Raw genomic sequence first — 26,685 nt, forward strand, 5'->3', positions numbered from 1 at the left:
TGCGACGTAAAGCCCCTAGCAAAAAAAAATAAATAAATACGTGGCATTAATTTTATTTTAGTGTATTACACTTAAGAGAGTTTGGAAGCGTACGTCATCAAATGGTTGTCATATATACCAGTATATACATGTTTTTTAAATATAAAATAGTGATTAAATAACAAGAAATGAAGGCACAAGGTGTGGTGTAATACAGGAAGTCTTCTCATAGTGAGGGAAAGTTCCAAGCTGTACATTGTAGAGATAAGGTGTTGCATCTTGCAGGAGCAGTCAGTGTCAGTATTCATAGCAAGAGAAATGGAGCAAGAGGTAGGACCATTGCATGTAGTGAAGCACAAAAGAGGAAAACCGCTCAGAAGTGACCATAGGCGGAGCATTGTGAATGTGTTCAATAAACTAAGTGAATAGTATCCAGGTTCAGTAATTTATTCTGAAGTTCAGATCTTCGCTCTGTTATCGAATGCGATGCGCAACCCTGTACATCCGAACACGAGACGTTGATGAGGTGGAGGTTCCTACTACATGCTCAGCGAATCACATTTTCTTCGGCGGATGTGTGGACATACCATGTTTATATCAGGATTAAACTCTCGTGAAAAGACATATAGGTATTCTTGAAACATCCTTCCCCCTATGATTACATTTGTCTTCTGAACAATAAACGACTCCTGTGTACATGTGCTTAATGTGGTCCCCAATTCTATAGATACAGCATTAAAGACGTGTACTGGAGAAGAGTAGCTCCTTCATCCACACAACGAATTTCACAACGCTTATGGGTAGCAAAAGGATGCGAGTATCGAATAAGTAGCGTCGCCAACTCGCAAGCATTGAAAGGAGGATGGTTGATCAGAAATGTTGGAAAAGATTAAACATCTTTCCTTCTGTCTTTTTTTCCCGTAGAAAATGTTTTTTTCTTATGGTAATGTCGCTTTTCCGTAATTATTTTCCCTGTAACTATAACGCCGCAATCGTGAAATGAAATCCGTAATAATTACGGACAACCTGTATAGTTGCCACCTCTGTAACAACAACAACTTGCAAATTTTGTAATTTCAATGTACATATAAACAAATGAATTCTTTGTGAAGAATTTGGCGCGGACCGCACGGGACAGGTGTCGGACTGCTGCCTAAGGCGCGAACTTCCCGACTGGCGTGAGATCAGATAAAAATGAATAGGACAGCAATAATGACATCTCATATGGATGGAATTAGTTTTAAATTACGATGGTAGATGGCAGAAGTGATTAAGAATAGCCAGACACCTATAGGCAGCTAACCCAACGTAAGAACACATTTAGAATTACAAGAACACATAAAAGTGTCAACCCCAATACTTGTGCGACAGCTGTTGACACCTTTCAAACCCAGTTAAGGGGTTATTATTTAGTAATTTAGCATTATTAATTAAGTTGGTAATCAACCTTTGTTTTGGTGTTCAGGATGTAGCAAACTGTTGTAAGTGAAACGTTTCGCATGCTTTTACTTAATGCCTTGTAGTCATCAACCAGGGCAAAACATATTTACTACACTCACCACTTGGAATTTAACTACACAACCTCAACTTTCATTTGCTGGCCATTCAATTTTATTATCATGAAAAACATTCCCACACGAGTTAGGCGATAACATGTAAATAATTATACAAACAATATTGTCATTGCTTTATATCCTGAGCTGTGATCACTCCTTATATCTATTATTCCAATTTGGTATTAATATGAATTTGTTCACTCTTATGTTATGTCTTAACCAATATCAATTTAAAATTAGCTCATTTTCTACATTTACTAGCCTGAAGTGCCAGAATCATAATGTTTACTTAGTGTGTAATTGTTATCCTCATCCTCATTTTCAGAAATCATGTCTTCCATAAGGACATCCATTATGGATTTGTTGTCGAAATTGAATTAGACATTCTAAATATTCACAAGAATTACACAAACAAGCCTGCCTCTCGAACACACACTCTTCCTGTCCGCATGTACCGTACGTACTTTCCCGCCTATTTCACAGCTGAGAGTCAACGATGACGCAGCCTTAGATTATGTAGGAACGTGGCTATGTTATCAATGCCTTGAAAGATATTCTGGCATCTGATATAGTTCATTCTTATAGAAGCATTCAACAGTATCCTAGTGAAGTCACAGCTCGCTGAAACGGCAACTACAATTTTTTAGCTACAGTGAAATCGTGCCCGTAGATTTTCCGAGCTCCGTCAGCAGCAATGAATTAGCGCGCCCATAATTTCTATGAGCGGTGTCTCCAATGTGTTAAATGAATGTTGCCATGGTTGTTCCTGCGGTTGACTACAGTGCACTAGTATTGATTAAGAATTGAAACTTAACTGCTTTTTTTGAAGGGAAAAGTGAAGCTAAACGTAATTAGATGAAGTACATGTAATGTTTATATGGAAATAACATTAATTTAAAAATATGAAATATTTGTTATACTTCAAGAAAAGATGCTGTTCTACCACATTTCCCAAGTTTTCATCTATTGTATGAAAGCTATATGCAAATCTTGCAGTTTAGATTTGTTGCTAGAAGTAAGTTTCATATTCAGAAATGCAGCAACATGAAAGATTATCAAGAAAAAAATGTTGATAGGCCTACTGCCACATCTAGCTATGAAGATAAAAATTCAGACACACATCCAGTAGTGTCACCTTCAGCATCAAAACAAAAGAGATCATTAGTTACAAATCAGCTATCCACTGAGGGATCCTCTCTAATAATTAGCAAAGTTAGTCACTTTGTTGTCTGAACTCGTGAGAAACAGAAAGAGTATTGTTATGACACAAACACTTCCTTCTGCTCGATTTATCATTCAGAATTCAGATGACTGATAAGTATGTTGGGGACCTGGCTAAACTCCTCCATCACCTGTTGCAGTAGCTGGATGTACCCCTTCTTGAAGAAATTTATCAAAGAGTGAGAGATAAGTGTTAGGACTTCGAGAATATATTCATTTAGCTCCCATAGGGTGGCGTGCACAAACTAAGAGCAAGTTCTACTTCCGTAGTAAAGTACTCTTGAAGTTAGCATTCTGCGACTTCGATATGAGAGTAAATTACTTCCAAAGTTTTTTTTTTTTGTCCTTTCAGATACCCCTGGACTAAATTACTACAAGAGTAAAATGTTGAAGAGCACCATCTTGTAGTATATTACTAAAGAAGTAAATGTAGGTTAGAATTTACTCTCACGTCGTGCATGGAGTAAGCTTAGTTTAGACTTGTTGACTATTGATATATCGTTCCGTATATGAGAGGAAAGACTTTTCAAATGTGTTTATGGATTACTTGGGTTATATTGATGATCTCGACGCAGAAAACGACGGGAAATGTAATAGTGCATAGGCCTACAGTGCTTGAAAGTTGAGAGGCGTATAATGTGCACACGGAGAGTTTCAGGAACGTTTTTGGTCTTGGGAAGGTATCCTTTACTTCTCTTCTAAATCTACTTGGAGATCACTTACAGCTGAATTCTTGTCTTAATTTTGTTGTATCGGAAATTACAGTTGCTGTGTGCCCTACGAGTGTTTCGTACTTGAACAATTCATTACAGTTGCTGGTGATCAAATTAACGCTTACCGAACAACCGCTGGCCGTATCTTTCATCGCGTGGTTAAAGCACTAGTGAGGCTAAGAGGAAGGTACGCCTGCAAATGATGATGATTGTTTGGAAAATAAAATAATATTCTTCACGTTGGCAGGTTTCCACACAGCGTGGGTGCAATTGACTGTGACTGTACGCATATTCCCATTTTTTGCCCTCTCTGTGACAACGGTGAACTTTTCAGAAATCAGAAGAGATATTTATCTTTTTTTTTTTTTTCAATTTGCTTAATGTCGCACCGGCACAGATAGGTCTTATGGCAATGATAAGGTAGGAAAGGCCTAGGGAGTCGGAAGCAGCTGTCGCCTTAAGGTACAGGCCCAGCGTTTGCCTGGTGTGAAAATTGGAAAACTTTACTGTGGATGTAGGTGATCTGTATGAAGAAACCACCATCAGTTTTAATTTTTCCCACAGAATTTTTCACTGCGTTTTCCGTCACTCGAAGCATTGAATTCTTCTCTCACGACTTTCCATGAATTTCTTTTCTTATCCAGCATCTTTGTGTTGTGTTTCTTACACCCTTTATCCTTTGCATAGATCGTCATTATCTCTATTAACAAGCATTTATTCTTTTTCGCTTACTTTTTCCTCCGTTTCCTATTGCACATGACCTTATCCATTTAGATTTCTTTAAAGAAGAGACACGAATACATCACTACTCTGCAAGTAACGAACGCTACTTCTATAGTAGTAACTAAAAGAGTAAATTGTACTTCAACTCTCCGACGTTACTTACAGAGTAAATAACTACCGTAGTAGTTTACTTCTGTAGTATGGACTTCTTTAGTAGACGCTACTTCCGGAGTAATTAGCTCTAAGATGGTGCACGCCACCCATAGACTGCACAATTAGGCCTTCATGTTATGAAATATGTCAACAGTATAGGAATTGTATAGTGATTCCTTAAAATTAACAATCTATGCACAATGACAAACGCTTTGTAAATAAACAAATATCTTTACATTAGGACAGCACATATTAATTAATAGTAATAATTATATTAATTATTAATGTTGACAAAAAACAAAATAAATGCGTATGAAGTAGGTGTTAGCAGCAAGAACATAACCAGTGAGAAGTTTATATCACAATTACCAACAGTCAATATTTAGAGGAGACAAAATAGAAATCTATAAAGTAGGTATTTAACAGTAAGTACATAACCAGTGAGACATCAACACTCTTTAAAGCTATTTACAAGATGTTAAGGTTTACAAGTTAATAATAGCATTATTACCAGCACTACCTCATGTATTCTTCAGTACTATAGAAACAGTTCTGTACCTGAGAAGCAAAAGGGCTTATGTCAATTTTGTTAATTTTACAGTATAAGATAGAAACAATAACTGGCTGCACATTTATGCCAATTGCTCATTGTACAAATGCAGTAAATTGTAAATGTGTTATATATATTTATTCTGCATATCATATATCTATGTAGATGTGAAATAAATTCATATTCATATATTCCAATCTAAATTTTCTGGGGGAAAACATGAAAATGTACATACGCCTTTTTTCTTAATTCCTTATTAAACTTATAGATGCTGTAAAGGTAAGTTAATACGTAGATAACTGTGTGTAATGTCAACTTATACCTGTTATGTAGGTAAAGGAACAAGAAAAACATAATACAGCACACATAAAATATTACAATTATCACTTTAAGACAATTTTCACAACTTTTTTTTACACATTATTTTTGTCACTGAAGTTCTGTAAATTACTTTTCCCCTACGAAATGTTCTCCAGGGAATTAAAATTTATACCTTTAGAAGTAGGGGGAACTAGGGATACTTGACCCAAAGCGTTTATCTCAGAGTAGAGATATTTAGGATGCTTGGTGTTGGGACCACTGTTTGTCTTTGATTTTCCCTCCAATTTCTGAAGAATGAGATTGAGTTGTTTGTTGGGATTACTGGAGGAAAGAATGAAATGTGTTTTATTCTGTTATAAGTAAATTTTAAATTGTTGAATTGTTGTCTGTCTACACTTTTGTACTTGGAGGTAAGAAACTTTGTATTATTTCTTGTTATTAGTAACCTATCTGGCCTTCTTTTTACACAAAGCCACATTTCTGATTTATAATAGATACAATGAACTGTTAGATCAAGTGTATAAACTCACTATGGGGATACATGACCCTTCTGTCACATCCATAAACTAATAACTGGATTATAATTTTTGGATTCCAGATGCCACAACACTACACAAGAAAGGAGGGTGCCAAACTCAGGGAGTCCATTCCTGCAGAAATTATGAAGGAGGCAGTGCAGAAAGTTTTTGCTGGTGGTGCCTTACATACAATTGCAAAAGAAACTGGCATTAATAGTAATACATTAAGGAGATATGTTAGAAAGATTCAGCAGGGAGGAAGCTCTAATTTTACCCCGGACTATACAGTTAGGCAAGTTTTTAATAAAACTGAGGAAGCAGAACTTGCAAATTACTTACTGGTTATGTCATGCATGAACCATGGACTTACCCGTGATTTGGCCAGACGATTAGCCTATGACTTGGCAGAATAAAAATGGAAAAACCTATCCTAAGCAGTGGGATAACGAGAAAAGGGCAGATTACTTTTGGCTTTATGGAACGAAATTCAGAATTATCATTAAGAACCCCTCGTGGCTACAAGTTTGTCAAGTTCTACATAATGTAGGTTTGTTTCATGAAAATTTGCGAACAGTGCTCATATGTGAACATTTTGGAGCAGAAAGGATATGGATGAAACGGGAGTTACTGCAGTCCATAAGTGTACAAAGGTGGTTGCTTCTAAGAAATCAAAGCAAGTAGGCCTAGTTACATCGGGTGAAAGAGGGCAATTAGTGATTGTATGTAATGCTGTGAATGCTTTAGGGAATAGTATCCCACCTTTTTTAATTTTCCCACGTGCAAAACCAAATCCAGCATTCATGTTTGGGGTTCCTGTGGGTTCTGATCATTCCGCACACGAAAGAAAATTGTAGGAACTCTTCTTTGTTCATCGGCATTAATCTGCTGTCCAAGTGTTTCAGGTACTCCACAAGCTGACCCTCTAATTCTTTCGAAAATGTCCTTTTAAATCTTCCCATCTGTGGAGTCACCGTTTTAATTACTCTACCTCCCAATGTGTTTCTTGAAAAATAATACTGCATTGATGCTTAATTTTCCATCCATAACCATCTGAATTGCCTCTTTCATGTTTTCCGGTAACCATTTCCCTTTAGATTTGCCTTCCATTATCAATAAAATACTTCTGGAAAGCAAGAAAATCCGATATTGTAATTGTGATAAATTAATTTTATGGCCGAAGCTAGTGTTAGAATGGAGTCCAAGATGGAACAAGGATATCAAGAGAATAGCTTGTACTACCTGGCAGAGAACCGCTAGAGACCGTTCTACTTGGAGAGTTCTACTAAAGACTTACCTGAGTTCACGACTTAAAGAGGCCACGTCATGTAATGATAGAATCGGATGATGGTGATGATGACTGGGGAAATGACACATGGCCAGTACTGGGCAGTATACACGCCAACATATATATATTTTTAATTTAATCACAAATCTCTCAATAATGCTGTTACGATTACTATCTATACTTTATCTAACTACAAATAAAATAAATATGAATAAATGGAGATCAACTCACCAGAGATTGATACACAAAGACAGAAAGTTTAGCAAGTATAGACTGAAAACACAATGACAACTTCTCATCACAACAGCTCTCAAGCGACTGAACACAGGCTCGAGGGATTCTGAAGGGCATCCCTTTGTCATTGTATCTAAGTAGCAGACACAGTGAACATCTGCCATCTGGCGGTGTTTCGGAAAAACATGTAGCAGCCAGTACTGGGTGAGGCTCCCCTACTGAAACATGTTTGCACACAATGGCAATCGTTAGGAAGGTTTCTTTAAAGATGAGTTGCTTGTTAATGCTCAGTGTGCATCAGCTACTAGCTTAACATCATTTACAATCCCAAAAGCTGAGCCTGGTAGTTCCAAAGACTGAAAAGAGGAAAGCTACTGTGTAGTCAGAATTGGTCTCTCCCAAAAGATTTGAATGTGTCTCAAAATCGGACACTCCTGTGCTAAAGAATAAGAACGTTATTCAAAATCATGAAGAATTTATTTTTATTTTTTATGGTTCTGTGATCAGGCATACTGTGCCTTCCTGTAAGCTGTCATTCCTTCATTTGAGAATTTCAATTCTACAGTTCAAGAGTGCTTCCCCTCACATTCATAAACTACTAGAACTAATGACGAACCTGTTAGAGCAGCTGCTTTCCAGATTTGTTAAACAAAAAGTGATCAAAAGTTCCCTTTTATTAAAGTTGCATACCATTCTATTGAGAATCAGACACACAATGATGAGCTAGTCATTGGAGTTGGGACAATGAACTTTGTGTGAAGAAACTTAATGATAGAGATAAATCAGCATTCTTTTCATCTGCCAGGGGGTTTCTTCTGCACAGACCCCCTGTGGGTGGGTGACACAGATGAAGAATCCACCCACGGTATCTCCTGCCCGTCGTAAGGGGCGACCAAGGGATGATCAAATTAGAACCTTGATACTATTTGTAATTAGTACCACCACGCAGGGCACGCCATGGGCCACTTTTATTTGCGCGTAGTACCACTATGTTAGGTACCAAATAGGTTTGTGATTAGTAGCAACAGAGTGCGTTGCCGGCTTCTACAGTATTTGTGATTAGTACCACTTCAGGAGGGACACCATGGTTCTGGCTTGATTATGATTAGTACCCACTATGTGAGGAACACCGCGGGATAGTGTGGGTGCCTGTGGGTAGTACACGTATGTGATGAACACCATAGGTTTGTGTTGCCTCTAAATAGTGCCGCAATGTGCGAAACACCATAGGTCTGTATTCCATGTGCGAATTTCATTACCTGTGAGTAGTACCATACTGTGTGGAATGAGAGTCTCCTTTTGATTAGTACTACAACATGACAAATACCATGGTTCTACTTTCCTAGCGATAAGTACCAATATGAGGGGCCGATGACTTGGATTTTGGACCCCTTTAGACTAAAAGCATCATGAATTCAGTATTAAGCTATAGACGCAGTCCCTTGGTCAGTAATACTATTGTTTCATGTCGGTTTCTGTGAATGCGAGACATTACGGGTCGGATCCACTGACTATTTAAAATTCATATCCATCCATTCATTCTTCGTCCTCGCATTTTGAATTCGATTCAGTGGAGGATTTTGGATTTTTAATTTGTCAATCCATTTCGTCTCATTTCGTACCATCAGGGATCGATGACCTAGATGTTAGGCTCCTTTAAACAAGCATCATCTTCTGCACAGCGTGTGATTATATTATTAACAAATTCCCTCTCAATGTTGAAGTAGTGGAACGTGCAAAGGTTACAGATGTTTCAAAAATCGAAGAAGCCCAGTTTTTTTCTGTACAATTATTTATAGAAAGATTTCACTTTACAAAGGAAAATTTAAATGTATCCTAAATCAATACAAAACGTAATTCCATCATTTGATGGAGCAATAAAATTCAAACATATTTTGACTTGTTTGAGCCAGCTTCTGTGAAATAAGGGGGGTTGAAGTAATCTACATAATACAAGCTAAGAATGTGCTAAAAACCAAATGAAGGAACAAAAGAAAAGAGACATGACAAAAAAACAATAACAATATACAAAATTTACATCACTAGATGGAGCAATAAATAACTCGCTGAGACAAATTCAGTGAAAAAAGTTTGATATAAAACATAATTGAATCCAAAAAGTGTGTTAAAACTAAGAATAAAATAAAATAAATTGTACAGATAGAAACAAAACAATAAGTGCTAATGGTGAGGTTGCGGTCCTCTTAGTCTAAAAGTTTTAGTTTGATAAATCAAAAACAAGACAAAATCACTCTTGAAGATTCAGTCTTTGTAGAAACACCATCATCACAAATGGCTAGGAGGGGAGCAAAAGAGCTTGAGAAACCAACTTTCAGAGGAGACAATGTGCCAGGTGATATTTATGTGATAAGTGATGGAAAAACGCTGATAAATTTAAAGTTTAAGAATAGCAGCATTCTCAGTTTCTTCTCAATGTAGCGGTACCGTTCTCGAAAATTGTTTCCAATGTTGGCTGGGTGTATTGCCTTATTTTAAATGGTCGGGAGGGCAGCAACAAAATTGAGAAGCTGTGTTAGAGACGTAACAGGTGTATGGTAAAATGTAAGTGACCATAGTGGAAACCGTCAATGAAGTTCCAATCTGTAACGGAAAAAACAATGTTGTGTGAGGAACTTAGGCTGATAAGTAAAAAGTGAGAAATGAGTGTGAAGAAATCTTTAAACTTACAGTACTTAAAAGGTGGTTATCCTCTTGAACCGGCCTGGCCTTCTCAAAGTTAACAGTCCCGTTCGTACGATTGAGTCTATCGTTGGCTCAGCTGTGTTTGTGAGGATGCGTGTGCGCGCGTTCTATTTTTCCGCTTTAGGATCTTCTAGATTTTTCTTTTTGGAAGTTGGCAGGTATGCGTGAATAAATTGAGCGATGCCTATACTGTATCAAGAAGAATGAAGAGATGATCTTTGGCTTTGTTTTTTCAGGTGAAGGATATAGCAGGAATGAACAGTCTAATGTACACAGTCCAACACACGTTGATAATTGTCATAAACACCGAAGAGATTTTCTCGTATCCTTGTTGATGCCTTTGATGAAACCGTATCGTGAAGACAGAGCTGAACTTAGGAACCTACCTGCAGACACCCAGCTCTTTCTGTGGAACTACAAAAGGCAAGAGCTACAGCAAGGGGAATACCCTCTGTCAAAAACACGATGGTGCTTCTCTTGTGGCTGGCGGAAGGACATGGTGACCACGATAATATGCAGTCTGTATATGAAATCAGTATGTAAAGAACATGAGTTTACTGTGATCACTTGTCCAGAATGCAACAATGGAGATCCTGGTGAAGACAGTGACTAGGCTGGAATGTGGCTGAAGTGATATAAGTAAAATCTATTTCCTACTTTTTTGAACAATATTTCCAAGTAGTTTCATTCTAGGATTCAGTTTAATGATATTTCTTCCAAGTTACAGACAATTTTTGTACTGAATGTAATGTTTTCACATTATTATTCAATAAGCTATTATAAGTATGGTAAAATTGAACTTTTCTGCTTGTAGAACAGTTAATTTAATGTGCGTGATTTATTAAAGATAAAATATTTAAGTGATTTCATGATACCATTCTCTTGGTGTAAATAGTACACCACATGTGTACTTATACTGTATGTTAATAGGCGCGTGTAGTCAAAGGTTAAAATCTATTCATACATCAGTTGTGATAGAACTTAGAATCAACTTGGATCTGATCCTTTTGAGGCCGCGGGTTAACTCTCTTACCATTTTATTTATAAGATGAATCAGATCGACATAAAGAGTATCAAGAAGGATTGCAAGTACAAAGTGAGAGACAATTGTATGAGGACAGTATAATGAAGGTATACGTTTCTGGTGAAGCTGTAGTATAAACCAGTTTCGGTCGTGGGGTGGATGGAGGAGGATAAGTTACAATGGAAAATAATGGACTTCACCATTAGAGAGAACGGGCCAGAGCTAGGGTTAGACTGTTCGTAATGATTTTAAAGTGAGAAGTGTAGAAGCAAAATAGGTCACTGCTAAATGCAAGTAGAGGAATACAACAGAAACTTGAAGTCTGAGGGTATATTGAAGTGAATATATGTGTGTGTGTGTGTGTGTGTGTGTGTGTGTGTGTGTGTGTGTGTGTGTGTGTGTGTGTGTGCACATACAGTATACCATATCTTCCAGCCAGACAAATAAACAGCTACTTAGTACACTGAATGTTTTGGACATGCTGTGTCCTAGACATTTCTTGTTTGTTTCCAAACCATCTAATGCCTACCTATGTTCTGTTTCATTCTGTATTGGTTAATAATGGTTATTCATATACCTTTTGTTGTAGGGTCTTTGTGAAGTCCTCGATAGGCAGACTCTGGTAACCAGGGTGGGCAAAGAGAACAATTCTTCCAGGAATAAAGTAACTGAAACTAAGTGAGTATTCAGAGTTGTGGTTAGTGGGATAGTGCACCAATTTATTTAGTTATATCGTACTCATTAAAATTTGCATATATTTTTTTTTTTTACAGATATAAATTCTCAAAGATTTTTGGGCCTGATACAGATCAGAGTACTCTCTTTCAGGATGTATGTATGCCATCTTTGAGGGGATTTATCAGAGGAGATAACTGCCTTCTCTTTGCATATGGTGCAACAAATTCAGGAAAGACATATACAATTCAAGGTATGATTACTTTCATGTTACTTGTACTGTTAGTAACGATACTGAGCAAGAGATGACATAATTTCAAGGCTATGCCTTTCTCACGACAGTGTTATTGCATCTCTTCACTGCACATATATTGGAAATGGAAGCCCACCAAAGTTTATCGCGGCATGATATTCAGGATTGCATTCCTAATATAGATGACTACAAGAAAAAAATTTAATATAATTAATCTGTATTGTCAGCCTCGACAAGATAAAAGGTCTTAATGATTGAATGACTCCACCTTTAGAATACAGTACAATATAATTTTTTTTTACTATATTGTAAAGGTGCATTCAATCATTAAGACCTATTTTGTTGGAAATATAGATGACTTTGTGGATGGTTTGGAATATGAGGAATCAGGTGCTGGTATATTTAAGGTGTGTAGTTGAAAAATACTATACAATAAGCACGGTATAAGAAAATAATGATTGTTTAAAAAACAGTACGATTTCCTCCACCATTTCAGTTTTCTCCAAGCAGATTATACTGAATGAGCTGATCGCTCTAATAAACTCCAGGCTTGCTCGATAGCTGCAGTCGCTTAAGTGCGGCCAGTATCCAGTATTCGGGAGATATTAGGTTCGAACCCCACTGTCGGCAGCCCTGAAAATGGTTTTCCGTGGTTTCCCATTTTCACACCAGGCAAATGCTGGGACTGTACCCTAATTAAGGCCACGGCCGCTTCCTTTCCACTCCTAGCCCTTTCCTGTCCCATTGTCGCCATCAGACCTATCTGTGTCGGTGTGACGTAAAAACAACTAGCAAAAAAAAAAACTCCAGGCTTATGCGTATTTAGTGTTTTGAATACTTTCTTCTACAACTAAGAAGTATGCTGCTAGGAAATATGCCATGTTTCCAGCGCGAAAAGTAAGAAATCAAATGGGAAAGTGTCTCGTAAAGGAGACGCTACCAGTGTGAGCAGTGCAGTGTTGTGCTGTGTTTGGAGACATGCTTCAAAATTTAAAGGAGACACTCTACCAGTGTGAGCATTGTGGTGTTGTGCTTCAAAATTTATCACACGAGTAAACAGTATGATTCTTTGTAGTAATGTACCTTAAAGTAATAATTAATGGTGTAAAATATGCTATAAATTCAACTTACCAGGTGAGTTGCCTGTGCGGTTAGGGGCGCGCAGCTGTGAGTTGCATTCGGGAGATGGTGTGTTTGAGCCCCACTGTCGGCAGCCCTGAAGATGTTTTTCCATGGTTTCCCAGGCAAATGCTCGGGCTGGACCTTAATCAAGGCCACGGACGCTCCCTTCCCTCTCCTAGGCCTTTACTATCCCATCGCGCCCACTGTCGACATATGCCGACGTGGAACTTTTGTGCTGAGCTAGACAAAAGCAACTATGAAACAGCCATAAATGAATTTGAAATCTGTTAAAGGCATGTTTCTTTATTTCGTTTAACACAATGGTCCAATCTTACTTTCAACTGTAACAATATTATAAGAAAATATTACTCACCGCGACGGAAGGGTTATGATCTTGAGTGAATACGGAATGATATTTCATACGCAGCCACGCGATGAGGCGTGAAACCGCATGTTCCTTGTTTTCATGCTGTGCGGTATCAGACAATGAACTGTAAACAATGCACCTCAAAAATATTCTTCCGGTTTACCAATATAAGATCGACAATATTCAGATATTACTCGACAAATGTCGACAGTGGCCACATATGGGTAAAGCAAGCCTCCGACCTATGGGAGTAACGGAGTCCCACTCCCATGTGACAGTTGAGGTACTCACTTGGAGTGAACATGGCGAATGAAATGGAATTTGATGGGGAGCTATCAGTATTACTGGGGCTTATGGAAGAAAGAAAGTAGAACTGGCTGAGTCAGCAAAGAGGATGCATCTGGATGTGCTAGGAATAAGTGATATTTGGGTAAGGGGAACGAGGAAGACATAGATTATAAAGTGTACTTGGCGGGTGTTAAAAAAGGGAAGGGCATAGTATGGGGTAGGGCTGTTTATCAGGGATACCCTTACATGCAACATAGTTTCTGTTAGGCACGTAAATGAGCGAATGATGTGGGTGGATTCGTCAGTTGGAGGAATTAGACGAGAATTGCCTCAGTATATTCACCATGTGAGGGTGCAGATGAGGATGAAGTTGACAAGTTTTATGAAGCAATAGCAAGGATAGAATGGTGCTAATGGGCGATTTCAATACAAGAATTGGAAATAGAACTTTGCCTTTTGCTTCACGTCGCACCAACACAGATATGTCCTATGGCGACGATGGGATAGGAATGGGAAGGAAGCGGCCGTAGGCTTAATTAAGGTACAGCCCCGGCATTTACCTGGTGTGGAAATGGGAAACCAACTTCAGGTCTGCCGACAGTGGGGTTCAAACCAACAATTTCCCGATTACTGGATACTGGCTGCACATAAGCGACTGCAGCTATAGAGCTCGGTGGAAATAGAACTGAAGGATGTGAAGGGGTGATGTAAATGTGGGTAAGATATGGAAGCTAATTGAAATGGGATGCATTTGCTGGACTTCTGTGGTAGTATGGGTTTAGCATTTACGAATACATTCTTCAAGCATAAGGCTGTTTACTGCTACACATGGGAGGCTAGGGGTACCAGATCTATAATAGACTATATCTGAACCAACTTTGAATTCAGGAAATCTTTTTGGAATGTACGAGTTTTCCGGGGATTTTTCGATGATACAGACCACTGTCTGATCTGTAGTGAACCAAGTATATCTAGGCCTAGGGTAGACAAAGTTAAATCTGTCTGCAAACTAATAAGGGTAGAAAATCTCCAGGATGGGGAAATTCGAAGTACATGGATATGATTAGTGATAAGTTTTGAACAGTAGACAGTAAGCAGGTTCAGGATATTGAAAGAGAATGGGTGGCCTACAGGGATGCTGCAGTAGAAACAGCAAGGGAGCCTAGGAACAACTGTGTGTAAAGATAGGAAAAAGCAAACATCTTGGTGGAATGATGAAGTGAGAGCAGCTTGTAAATGTAAGAAGGAGGCTTATCAGAAATGACTCCAAACAAGGGCCAAGGGATACAGGGATTTGTACGTAGATTAAGAAAACAGAGCAAAACAAATAGTTGCTGAATCTAAAAAGTCATGGGAAGATTTTGGTAATAACCTGGAAAGGCTAGGTCATGCGGCAAGGAAACCTTTCTGGGCAGTAATCAAGAATTTTAGGAACGGAGGGGAAAAAGAAAATGAACAGTGTTCTGAGTACTTCAGGTGAACTCATAATTGATCCCAGGCAATCACTGGACAGGTGGAGGGAATATTTTGAACATCTTTCTTAACGTTAAAAGGAAATCTTCATGGTGGTGTCGCGAGCAACCGAGCTCGTGGGGAGGAGGAGGAAGTGGAAAGGATGGTAAATAAACTCCATTGTCATAAAGCAACAGGAATAGATGAAATTAGACCTGAAATGGTGAAGTATAGTTGGAAGTCAGGGATGAAATGGCTTCAGAGAGTAGTGAGATTAGCATGGAGTGTTGGTAAGGTACCTTCAGATTGGACAAAAGCAGTAATTGCACCTATGTATAAGCAAGGGAACAGGAAAGATTGCAACAACTATCGAGATATCTCATTGATTAGTATACCAGGCAAAGGTGTGATCAGTCGTTGAGAGAAAGTTGGATGAAAACCAGTGTGGTTTCAAACCACAGAGAGACTGTCAGGATCAGATTTTCAGTATGGGCCAGGTAATTGAAAAATGCTACGATAGGAATTGGCCGTTGTTTGTTTCGTAGATCTATAACAGAGTACCGAGGGCAAAGATGTTCGCCATACTGGGGGACTATGGAATTAAAGGTAGATTATTAAAATCAATCGAAGGCATTTATGTTGACAACTGGGGTTCAGTGAGAATTGAAGTAGAACGAGTTCTGTGTTCAGGGTACTTACAGGGGTTAGAGAAGGCTGTAATCTTTCACCTGCTGGGGCTGTACCTTAACCCTAGACCGAGCGCGCCAATTTCTGTCACACTACCGGGCGCGCGATTGACTTTTTTGTCAACCAGTTACGTTTTCAGTAGTTTACAGGCTTCCAATCGCATGAACATTTCATTTAACGGCGTTTTATGTTTTGTTTCAATGTTATTCTTCAAATGAAATAAAAAACTTGTATTAGTGATTAATATGAAAGTTTTTAAAGCGGATAATCATAAGCACGTGAACTAATTCCGATATGAACATGAATACTGGGCCTATTTAAAATGAGTTAAGCGGTAGATACGTAATTAAATTAAAATAATAGTCATATTTTAATATTTGCACAATTATACAATGAAATGACCAGATATAATAGCCAAAAATTACTGGATGAAAAATAAACTTTGTTACCATGTCCAGGAAATCTTTTTCACGTTATCCCCCGAGCAATGCCATAATTTCACTGCGGTTCGCAAATTTAGAATCACCCTTACGGCTGTAATTCACTTTCTCCCGCTTCCTAGAAATGTACAAATTAGTCCAGTATAATAGTTCATCAACCATCTCAGCGTATATCAACTGCATGAAACAGTCAATTTCTGTTGATACCTTCCTCGCCTCCCCTTCCGGTCCTGGCAGTATTTTTACAATATTCCTTGCTTTTATCCTCGAGTAAGTTTTGTAAAGTTTGTCCTGGACCACATTGTTCCTCCATCTGTCACGAAGATAAATTTCCTTTCGTTATCGTCTTCTCACTGATCCGATACGTTTATAATTTCTTCCTCCCCATTCAAAAAATCCGAAGCAGAGTCCTGTATTTCATTGGACAACTGGCTCAAAATGTCAGATATGTCTTCATCATTGACAAAACGAACCTAAAATAGAAATATACTACATGTAATTACGCTTGACTTTCGCTAATTACCCGAAAAGTACAGAGGAAAGGAAATTTTAAAGAAATAAATTTTACTTACATGACCAGGCGCGCGGTTGACTTTGTCAACCAGCTTCGGGTTCCAAGATTTCGCTCGAAATAATTACTCACGTATTGCTTCCGCTGTTGCCGAAATTCGACTGAACTGAAGGTCAAGAGTGAGAGCAAAGGTATTAGTTGTATGGTGGTGAAAGACTGACAGTTTTGGGAATTATAGCGTAAAATAGAGCTTTGGTTGACAAAAACAACCAGCGCGCCCGGTCTAGGGTTAATTAAGGCCACGTCCGCTTCCTTCTCACTCCTAGCCCTTTCCTGTCCCATCATTGGAATAAGACCTATCTGTGTCGGTACGATGTGAAGCAACTTGTAAAAAAAAAAATATATATTTCACCTTTGCTGTTTGTAGTTTACATGGATCATCTGCTGAAAGGTATAAAGTGGCAGGGAGGGATTCAGTTAGGCTGAAATGTAATAAGAAGTCTGGCCTATGCTGACGACTTGGTCTTAATGGCAGATTGTGCCGAAAGCTTGCAGTCTAATATCGTGGAACTTGATAATAGGTGCAATGAATATGGTATGAAAATTAGCCTTTTGGAGACTATTGATGTCAGTAGGTAAGAAATGCAACAGAATTGAATGTCAGATCCGTGATACAATGCTAGAACAGGTCGATAATTTCAAGTATTTTGTTGTGTGTTCTCCCAAGATGGTAATATAGTCAGATTGAATCAAGGTGTAGTAAAGCTAATGTAGCAAACTCGCAGTTGCGATCAACAGTATTCTGTAAGAAGGAAGTCAGCTCCCTGATGAAACTATCTTTACATCGGTCTGTTTTCAGACCAACTTTGCTTTACGGGAGCTAACACAGGGTGCACTCAAGATATCTTATTCATAAGTTAGAAGTAACAGACGTGAAAGTAGCGAGAATGATTGCTGGTACAAACAGGTGGGAACAATGGCGGGAGGGTTCTCGGAATGAGGAGATAAAGTCTAATTTAGGAATGAACTCGATGAAGCTATACGCATAAACTGGGTTCGGTAGTGGGATCATGTGAGGCGAATGGAGGAAGATAGGTTACCTAGGCGAATAATGGACTTAGTTATGGAGGGTAATAGAAGTAGATGTAGACCAAGACGACGATGGTTATACTCAGTTTCTAACGATTTAAAGATAAGAGGTATAGAACTAAATGAGGCCACGGCACTAATTGCAAATAGAAGATTTTGGCGACTTTTAGCAGACTGAACACTGAAAGGCATAAGTCTATAATGATTATATATGTATGAAAACATTATGTTACAGCTAGACAGGTGCTAAGGTAAGATTCGTCTGTTGAATAACTGAAGAAATATGCAGCAGTGATTGTCAAAGTCAGTTCATACTCGTGGTTGCCAATTCCCTGGGAAGCACTAGCAGTGGGTGAAGTCACCCTTCCGAATGCTGGTCTTGAACATGCTACCCACCCGAACGACAATGTAAAGGGGGTTGTTAGAGATAGGTACAATACAGCTTGTTTAATACAATGAATAAAGAACAAAAGAGGAATGCAACCCTGCTTAGTAAAGGCACGATGTAAGATGTATTCGATGTTCTATTGTGCTAGTCCTTGCATGTCCTAATCTTATTTTGTGTATATGTTCTAATTTTCTTTCTGGCATCCTGTCTTTTAATGTATATTGTTATTTTGAATATTCATTTTACATTCATCTTTGTAGGAACATCTGATAACCCAGGTATTATTCCTCGGACCATCAATGTGCTCTTCAACAGCATTGAAGGCAAAGTAAGCCGGAGTTTCAAATACAAACCAGATAAGGTAATTGATATAGTTTGGCTGGATGAGAAGTCTCAACAAGAAGAGATAACGTTCAAGAAGTCTATCATGTGTTCTGGCCTAGATCGATCACAGGTATAAATATTTTGCTGCCTTATGTATATTCCTTGTTATTGCAGTTAAGTCGAGCTGATTTCTGATTCAGACTGTTTGCTCATTTCCATGAAAGAACTTGTCTTACTAGAAAATAGAATTTTAATCTGAGAAGTTTGATTATAAAAGTGAAAATAGATTTTACTGTATTTCCTTGCGTATTAGACCCACTTGCACATTAGACCTCCCCACCCACCAAAGTTTCAAGACAAAAAATTTAAAAAATAAAGGTTGCATATAATTTGTCTGAGAAGGACGACAATTCCACTTTGAAGCGGGTACAGGCCGTACTGCAGTTTCAATGACATGACATAGTTTCTTCCGTCCGACCAACGCAATACGAATTCATGCCAAAGTTATACGGTATGTCTGTGGTTCATAATTAAGAAATGTCCACCTGCGTAGCATACTACAGATCTTATGACGTCACACATATAGGGGAACAGTTTTGTATGGCCGACCCGCGCATTGCAAGCATACTCGGTCTTGCGATGTGTGTTGTTTAGTTAAGAATGTCCGCTGTGCAGCGTAACGGTTAGCACAATTGGCTGTTCCATTCTCAGGGGCGAGTTCAATTCCCGGTACCGCACAGATTTAACAATGGCAGGACGTTTGGTATGCGGTAAAATGGTGCACTCAGCTCACCTATATTGAGAGTGTGCCTGAAGCACACCTTGGGACGAGGAAACAAGTTTACTTTAGTTAAGAAATACTCACGTATGTTGCTATTAATATAACAGGCAAAATCATTAACACTGAGTTTAATGTCACAAGTTTGTAAACGTGATAAAAGCAACCCAACCGGGTGAGTTGGCTGTGTGGTTAGGGGCGCGCAGCTGTGCGCTGCGTCCGAGAGATAGTGGGTTTGAATCCCACCTGTCGGCAGTCGTGAAAATGGTCTTACGGCTGCTTCCTTCACACTTCCGGGCCTCTATCCCATCGTTGCCATAAGACCTGTCTGTCTCGGTGCAACGTTAAGCCACAAGCAAAAAAAGAAAAAAAGCGACCCAATCATAAGTCGTTTTACTTGTCACCGTACTGAAAGAATCGTAGGTCTAGTATGCATTTATTTATTTAAACGTGAAACAATGAACATATGAAATTTAACATCATGATAAAACGCATTACCTCAACTCCTTTAGATATCTATAAATATGGCAAGCTTTTCTGTTATTTTTATTTTCTTCGTCATGGGACTTCTGGCACTATCCTGGCACTTGACATACCTAACCTAAACAGTGTTGTTTCTCTATCACAATTTCAGCTGTTCAGGTAAATCCTGATGTAATATAGAGACCAAGCATGAAATATATTTAAAAAATAAATGTCTGGCTTTCAACAGCTGCAGTTACCGAAAGAATGCTTCCAGTTACTATGTATTTGGAAGTACTACTCCTAACATTTGCTCCGATAGTCCCAAGCGATCAGCTGGTTGGTTGGGTTGGCATTGGCATACTTTCAATAGCATGGCTTTATTATGAAGGGCCACGAACCTACTTCGCAGGCGTAGCAGCGGGATACTTGATACTCCCACGTGGCGTGTCCCAGGTGGCGGATAGTGGGGGTGCTAACCGGCTTGCCGGCGGACTTGAGGGAAATAAAATACCTCTCGCGGACCATGCACACAACCTCCCTGTGGGTGGGGGTCGCAGACGAAGAATACACCCACGGTATCCCCTGCCTGTTGTAAGAGGTGACTAAAAGGGCGACCAAGGGATGATTATATTAGAACCATGAAACTCCTTGTGATTAATACCACCACAGGGGGAACCCCAAGGGTACCACTCTGTTATGTACCAAATACCGTATTTCACGGCATAATCGTCGCACTTTTTATACCAAAATTTTCGAAAAAAATTGTAGGGTGCGACCATTATACGATGAATATTTAATACCAGTATTTGTATTACTCAAAAAATGTATTTATAACTAAATTGTATTTGATACAAATTTAAGATGCACGTAATACTCGCGTTTATACATCAAAATAATTAAAATAGTCTAAAACAAAATTCATAATTTTTCGCAACAATTCGGTGAACGATTTTCCAACCTGAAAATAAAAATGAACGTATTAAGTTAATTTGTCATTAATTTGAGTATTAAAGTTAAAATATTACACTTGCAAAAAATTATCGCTTTGTTGTGAAATGCGGACTTACCCGTACGCAATTTATTCCAAATCTTAGGTGTCGCTATCGCAGGTTTCGCTATCTGATGCTCCGTCCTCGCCTCTGTCAATACCAGTATCAGATTCTTCGTCTCCCTGCCACACTGCGTCATCTTCGGAACCGTGTAGTGCATTCGAAATCCCAGTCCTTTTGAAGCTCTTGGAGACTAGTTCAGGTGGTATAAGATCCCAACTCTTCTTCACCCACGAGCATAACAAGTCCAAGGGTGGACGCCTGATATTTCCGGCGGGCGTCAATTGCTGATCGCCGCTCATCATCCACTCGTTGTAAAATCGACGTAAGTGGTCTTTAAAGGGTTTATTAACACATACGTCTAGTGGCTGCAAAGCAGATGTTAGGCCACCAGGAATGACTATCTGTCGTGTCTTATTTGTAGTGAGAATTTGCTTCACTTCGTTCACGAGATGACCTCGGAAACTATCTAAAACAAGCAGAGCTGGTTGTTTTAGTAGTGCACCAGGTCTTCTATTCCACACAGTTTTAACCCAGTCCAGCATGAGTTCTAAGTCCATCCAACCCTTTGGTTGCACTCGTACATGAATTCCATGGGGAAACTGTATATTCTTAGGCATCGTTTTCCTCTTGAAAATGATGTAAGGTGGCAACTTTCTCCCGTCAGCTGTAATGGCTAGCATTGCCGTGCATCGCAACTTCTCACTACCGCTGGTTTTCATTAATACACTCCGTGATCCTTTTAGCGCAATAGTGCTGTTGCGAGGCATATCAAAAAAGATTGGAGTCTGATCGGCATTACCGATTTGAGAAAGCAAGTACGAAGTTTCCTTGCGCAAACGTATGACAAATCGGTGAAAATTTACAATCTTGTCCGTGTAATCAGCAGGCAACTTTTGGCTTAGTGTTGTTCTCCTTCGCACTGACAGATTGTGTCGTTGCATGAACCCCTTAATCCACCCACGAGTCGCCTTAAACTGAGTTACCGGTATGTTGTGTTTGCGCGCTACCTCCTGTCCCTTAATTTGTAACATTTCATATGATACACTGCAGCCATTGTTACGTATTTCACTGACGTACCTAAACACTTCTTCGTCAATTATAGGAAACTTCCCTGTTTTAGGACCTCTAAACGCGCGTCTAGAAGGGTTTGTGCTTTTTAGCTTGTTTTTTACTTTCCGCCAGTCACGCACCAACTTTTCACTCACAGAAAATTTTCTTTCTGCAGCTCTGTTCCCGTGCTGTTCAGCGAAGGCAATTACGCTTAGCTTGAAGCCCGCAGAATAGTTTCTATATTTACCGATAATCGCTTATAAATGCTTCACACGTTAATGTTTTGCGATATAAATGACTTTCCGTAATTGTTCACTATTAAAACAAATTATTTCTGCAAACACCCAAAACACAAATTAAAAACTTGAATTCTCACTCACACATGTCTACAGTAAGCACGTAAATCTGAAACAAATAAATGCATCTGTGATCTGTCCATTCCAGAGCAGCCAATACTGTTAGGCAGCAAGGAAGCATGCAACAATTTATCAGTTTAGCTCATTGGTTGCGACACACTACTGCGCTTGCGCAAAGCTCGCAAACCGGAGCTCTAGCTAGCGCGGTGTAGATCTACTGTATAGTTGACTGTATTCCGAGACGTCAGTAACAAACATTAATTTTTTTCAATTTCTTTTAAACATACGGTAATTAGCTTAATATTTCTTCCCAGTTATTGATGATTTTACATTACAAGACTGACGAGTTTATAAAATAAAACTTTAATAGCATTGGCTAATAATTATCTTGACTGCTTGGATAAAAGTTTTCATCCCATGCCCGGACACGTATGACGTAGTAGTAGGTAAGATAAGAGTCTAGCGATGACAACTGAGACATCGTAAATAATTCGGCTGAATAATTCCGTGGAAATCTGCGTTATCGTCTTGGATTTCACTTCGTGCGCAATAACACAGGAGCCGGCCCCATGGTGTAGGGGTAGCGTGCTTGCCTCTTACACGGAGGCCTCGGGTTCAATTCACGGCCGGGTCAGGGAATTTTACCTGTATCTGAGGGCTGGTTCGAGGTCCATTCAACCTACCTAGCCAGTATTTCCTGGCGACGTTGCCGATAAGCGATAACTTACAGCCTTACGTATTTCAAATGGGAACTCATAATATGTAGGTGGTGAATAAATAGTACACTGTCTCGCGACCACGTTGTCAAACTGCCGATAGCCTACCGGTAAGCATAATATGTAGGTGGTGAATAAATAGTACACTGTCTCGCGACCACGTTGTCAAACTGCCGATAGTCTACCGGTAAGCCATGCGTCGTACATATACCGGTATTATTTATTTATACGTTGTGCAACATGTCTCAAACGTGACTGTGTTGCCAAATTGCCCGTAAACCATACACGTATTTAAACTGCGCATTCATGTGCAACTTACGTTGCAGTTCCATTTACCTTTTAACCAGATTAGTGAACAAAATTTGGACGTGCGACGATTATGTAATTAAAGGTTTAAAGTCCGATTTTTGTATTGAAAATAAAGGATGCGACGATTACGCGGTGGCGACGATTATGCCGTGAAATACGGTAGGTTTGTGTTCAGTAGCAACCGAGAGCGCGATGGCTTTTACAGTACCTGTGATTAGTAGCACTATATGAGCGACACCATGGGATGACGGAACCCATGGTTCTGGCTTGCCTATGATTAGTACCCACTATATGAGGGACACCACGGGATAGTACGAGTCCTTGTGGTTAGTACACTTTGGTGATGAACACCATATGTTTGCGTTGCCTGTCAAATTTCGTTGCAATGTGCGAAACACAGTAAGTCTGTAATACATGTGCAAATTTCATTACCTGTGAATAGTACCTTAGTGTGCGGAATACCGCGAGTCTACGCTACTCTTGATAAGTACCGCAACATGACAAATACCATGGTTCTACTTATCTTGAGATAAGTACCATTATGAGGGGTCTATGACTTCGATTTATGACTCCTTTCGACTACAAGCATCATCGATTCACTATCGTGCTATAGAAGCAGTCCCTTGGTCAGTAATACTATTATTTTACGCCAGCTTCTGTGCATATGAGGCACTGTGGATCGGGTCCACTGATAGTTTTATATTCATACCCATCCATTCATCCTTACGTTTTGAATTGCGGTCAGTGGAGGATTTTGGATATTTAATTTGTCATTTCATTTCGTGCCATTGGGGGCCGATGACCTAGATGTTAGGCCCCTTTAACCAACAAGCATCAATCAATATTATGAAGGGGTGGCTTCACCTTCACATACAATGAATATCTCAAGAAACCATCAGTGGAGAACAAAACAATAATTGTATAAAGTTGCAAAAACACCGGTATCTCAAATGCTCTCGATGGCAGTGGAGCTGACATCATTTGGGATGGTGACAGTACTGGTAGCAGGGAAGCTAGTTGCACACATGATAATTCCAATGAACACGGTGACCAGGTTTACTGTGAGATAGGTCTACTGCTCAACTGACACAGAGAAACGAGAGGCATTAAGTTCTTTTTTAGTTGATTAGTATTAATACATTATGCGCCACGAACCTGTTATGGTTTCATAATAGGCGGAGAGTTGAAACTCTGGCGTGGCGCTTCCCAGATGGAGGATAGGTGTTCATCAGCGGTATACCAGCGGGCTTGAGCGGGATAAAATAGCTCTCGTGGACCAAATACAAGTTTCACAACCTCATTAATCACCGATTCATACCTCGCCAATTGCCCTTCCGGATCACGTCTGGAATTGTAAACCCTGACCTCGGTCAGAAATGTTTCGATCGTAATGACCAGACTATCAGCCAATCACGAAGTCTTCTAATGAATGAATTCACTGGCTCGGACATATAACATTGCCGATCTGAGCAAAGGCACCATTCGGATACGATGGGGTGTCACGTAGAAGATCAAGGCGAGTCAGAGTGCCTGGAAGCCCAAAGGAGCATGCAGCTGCAGCAAACTAAAAATACTTCAATTCAACAAGCCACAAAAAATTTCATATTTTGCCACATTCAACATAAACTCATTGAAATTCAGCAAGCTGAAACCTTTAACAGATACTCAGTTAAAAAAAAAAATTAGGGGAACATGTTTTGTAACGTCTGGTATGTGAACGTATTATAGAACTATTTAAAATAGTTTTATTTGAATCCACCTTGTCAATACAATAGGTTTATTGATGAGGCGGATTCAAATAAAACTACTTTAAGTAGTTCTGTAATACATTCAGAAAAGTCAATACGGGTCAAACAACCATATTAACTTATCATTGTTAAGTTTATCAAGAGTGGTATGTGAACGTTAATTTGGTAAATGGGGTTCTAATGGTCGTACAGCATATCTTGAGACTTTAGCTACTCAGGGTATGTCAAATCTAAGTTATACTCCATCTGTAGGCGTAGCCATGCATTAAACTGCCAGGCGACTCCTTAGAACAAAGTGAATAGAGGTGTGTCGTCGTGAGGTACACAGGCTATTGCGGTCATTTGAGCACGTTGTATGTAAACCAGCACATCCCATCAGACATGTTAATGAGGTTCAAGTCTCAAGGGCCATCATTACTTTGATCCAGGAAGGATGGACTTTTCGCCGTGTTGCTGTGGATCTCAATGTCTCTCCGTCAGTTATTCAACGCTTGAGGAATCGCTACAGTGAGGCAGGCCATTTCATAAGGAGGGTTGGACAAGGTCGTGGACGCATGACAACCCCACAGGATGACCGATATCTGACCATCTGTGCATTGCGGTGTTGTTCAGCAACTGCCAGAGAACTGCAACAAGACCTCAGAAGAGTTACTGGAGCCACTGTGTTTGACCAGACAGTGAGGAACAGGTTAAGACAAGTGTCCTTATGACCCAGATGTCCTGTTCAAATGCCCCGTTTAACGCAGCAGCATCGTGCAGCTCGACTTCTGTTTGCTGTACTCACATCAACTGGCAACTTCGCCAATGGAGATCTGTGTTCACAGACGAGTCCAGGTTTCCCCTGACACAACGTGATGGACGTCAACGTGTATGGAGACGCCTAGTGAGCAGTATATGCCAAATGTTGTCCAGGAAGGGGACTGATTCAGACAAGGTTCTGTGATGTGGGATGGCATCAGTATTGATAGCCGTACAGGGCTTGTCGTCCGCGGTAATCTTACTGCTGTGGGGTACATCGAGCAGATACAGCTACAGCATGTATTGGTTGCTGCATACTGTGTTGGCCCTGAATTCTTACTCATGCACGTCAATCCCAGGGCTCATGTAGCCATCACCAGAGGTGTCTTGCGAGAACTGGACATTCAAGAGATGAAATGGCCGGTCAAGAGATGAAATGGCCAGCAGTGAGTCCCGACGTTAATCCCATCGAGCATGTGTGGGATAGGCTTGACAGATGTATTCATGGGCGTCCTGTACCACCACAGCTCTCCAAAATCCTTGAACAGGCTCTCATTGAAGAATGGGTTCTGATGCCACAATGTGACCTCCATTGACTTATACTGAGCCTGCGAAGTAGGTGCCAAGCTGTGAAAAGTGCTCCTGGAGGACATACACCATACTGAAGCTCTTCAATGTGATAAAAATCCACCCTGGAGGACTGTTATCATTTTGTTTTCGCCCCTATTTGGACATTTCCGTTTGCGTTCTGGAAATGAAAGCGAAACAATCAATGTTCTTTTGTATACTTCAACAGCAAAGAATAAAGGTGTAGTTGGTAATATGCCTGGGTGTGAGGTATTGTTTTGTGGAGCATGGCATACGATGAAAACATTTTCCCTTAATTTTTTGCACTGT

The 26,685-nt window shown here is 39.6% G+C and overlaps 1 protein-coding gene across 1 annotated transcript in view; it reads left to right on the plus strand.

Moving 5' to 3' along the window:
* Positions 1-26,685, plus strand: part of LOC136866805 (kinesin-like protein KIF20A) — a 430,278-nt gene that overhangs the window by 42,040 nt on the left and 361,553 nt on the right. Inside the window, exons 3-5 of the mRNA XM_068226714.1 lie at positions 11,570-11,658; positions 11,754-11,908; positions 18,513-18,706. Of these exons, the coding sequence (XP_068082815.1) occupies positions 11,570-11,658; positions 11,754-11,908; positions 18,513-18,706 (438 nt within the window). The remainder of the gene's footprint in view (positions 1-11,569; positions 11,659-11,753; positions 11,909-18,512; positions 18,707-26,685) is intronic.

This window comes from Anabrus simplex, chromosome 3 (assembly GCF_040414725.1).
Source record: "Anabrus simplex isolate iqAnaSimp1 chromosome 3, ASM4041472v1, whole genome shotgun sequence".
Classification (NCBI taxonomy): domain Eukaryota; kingdom Metazoa; phylum Arthropoda; class Insecta; order Orthoptera; family Tettigoniidae; genus Anabrus; species Anabrus simplex.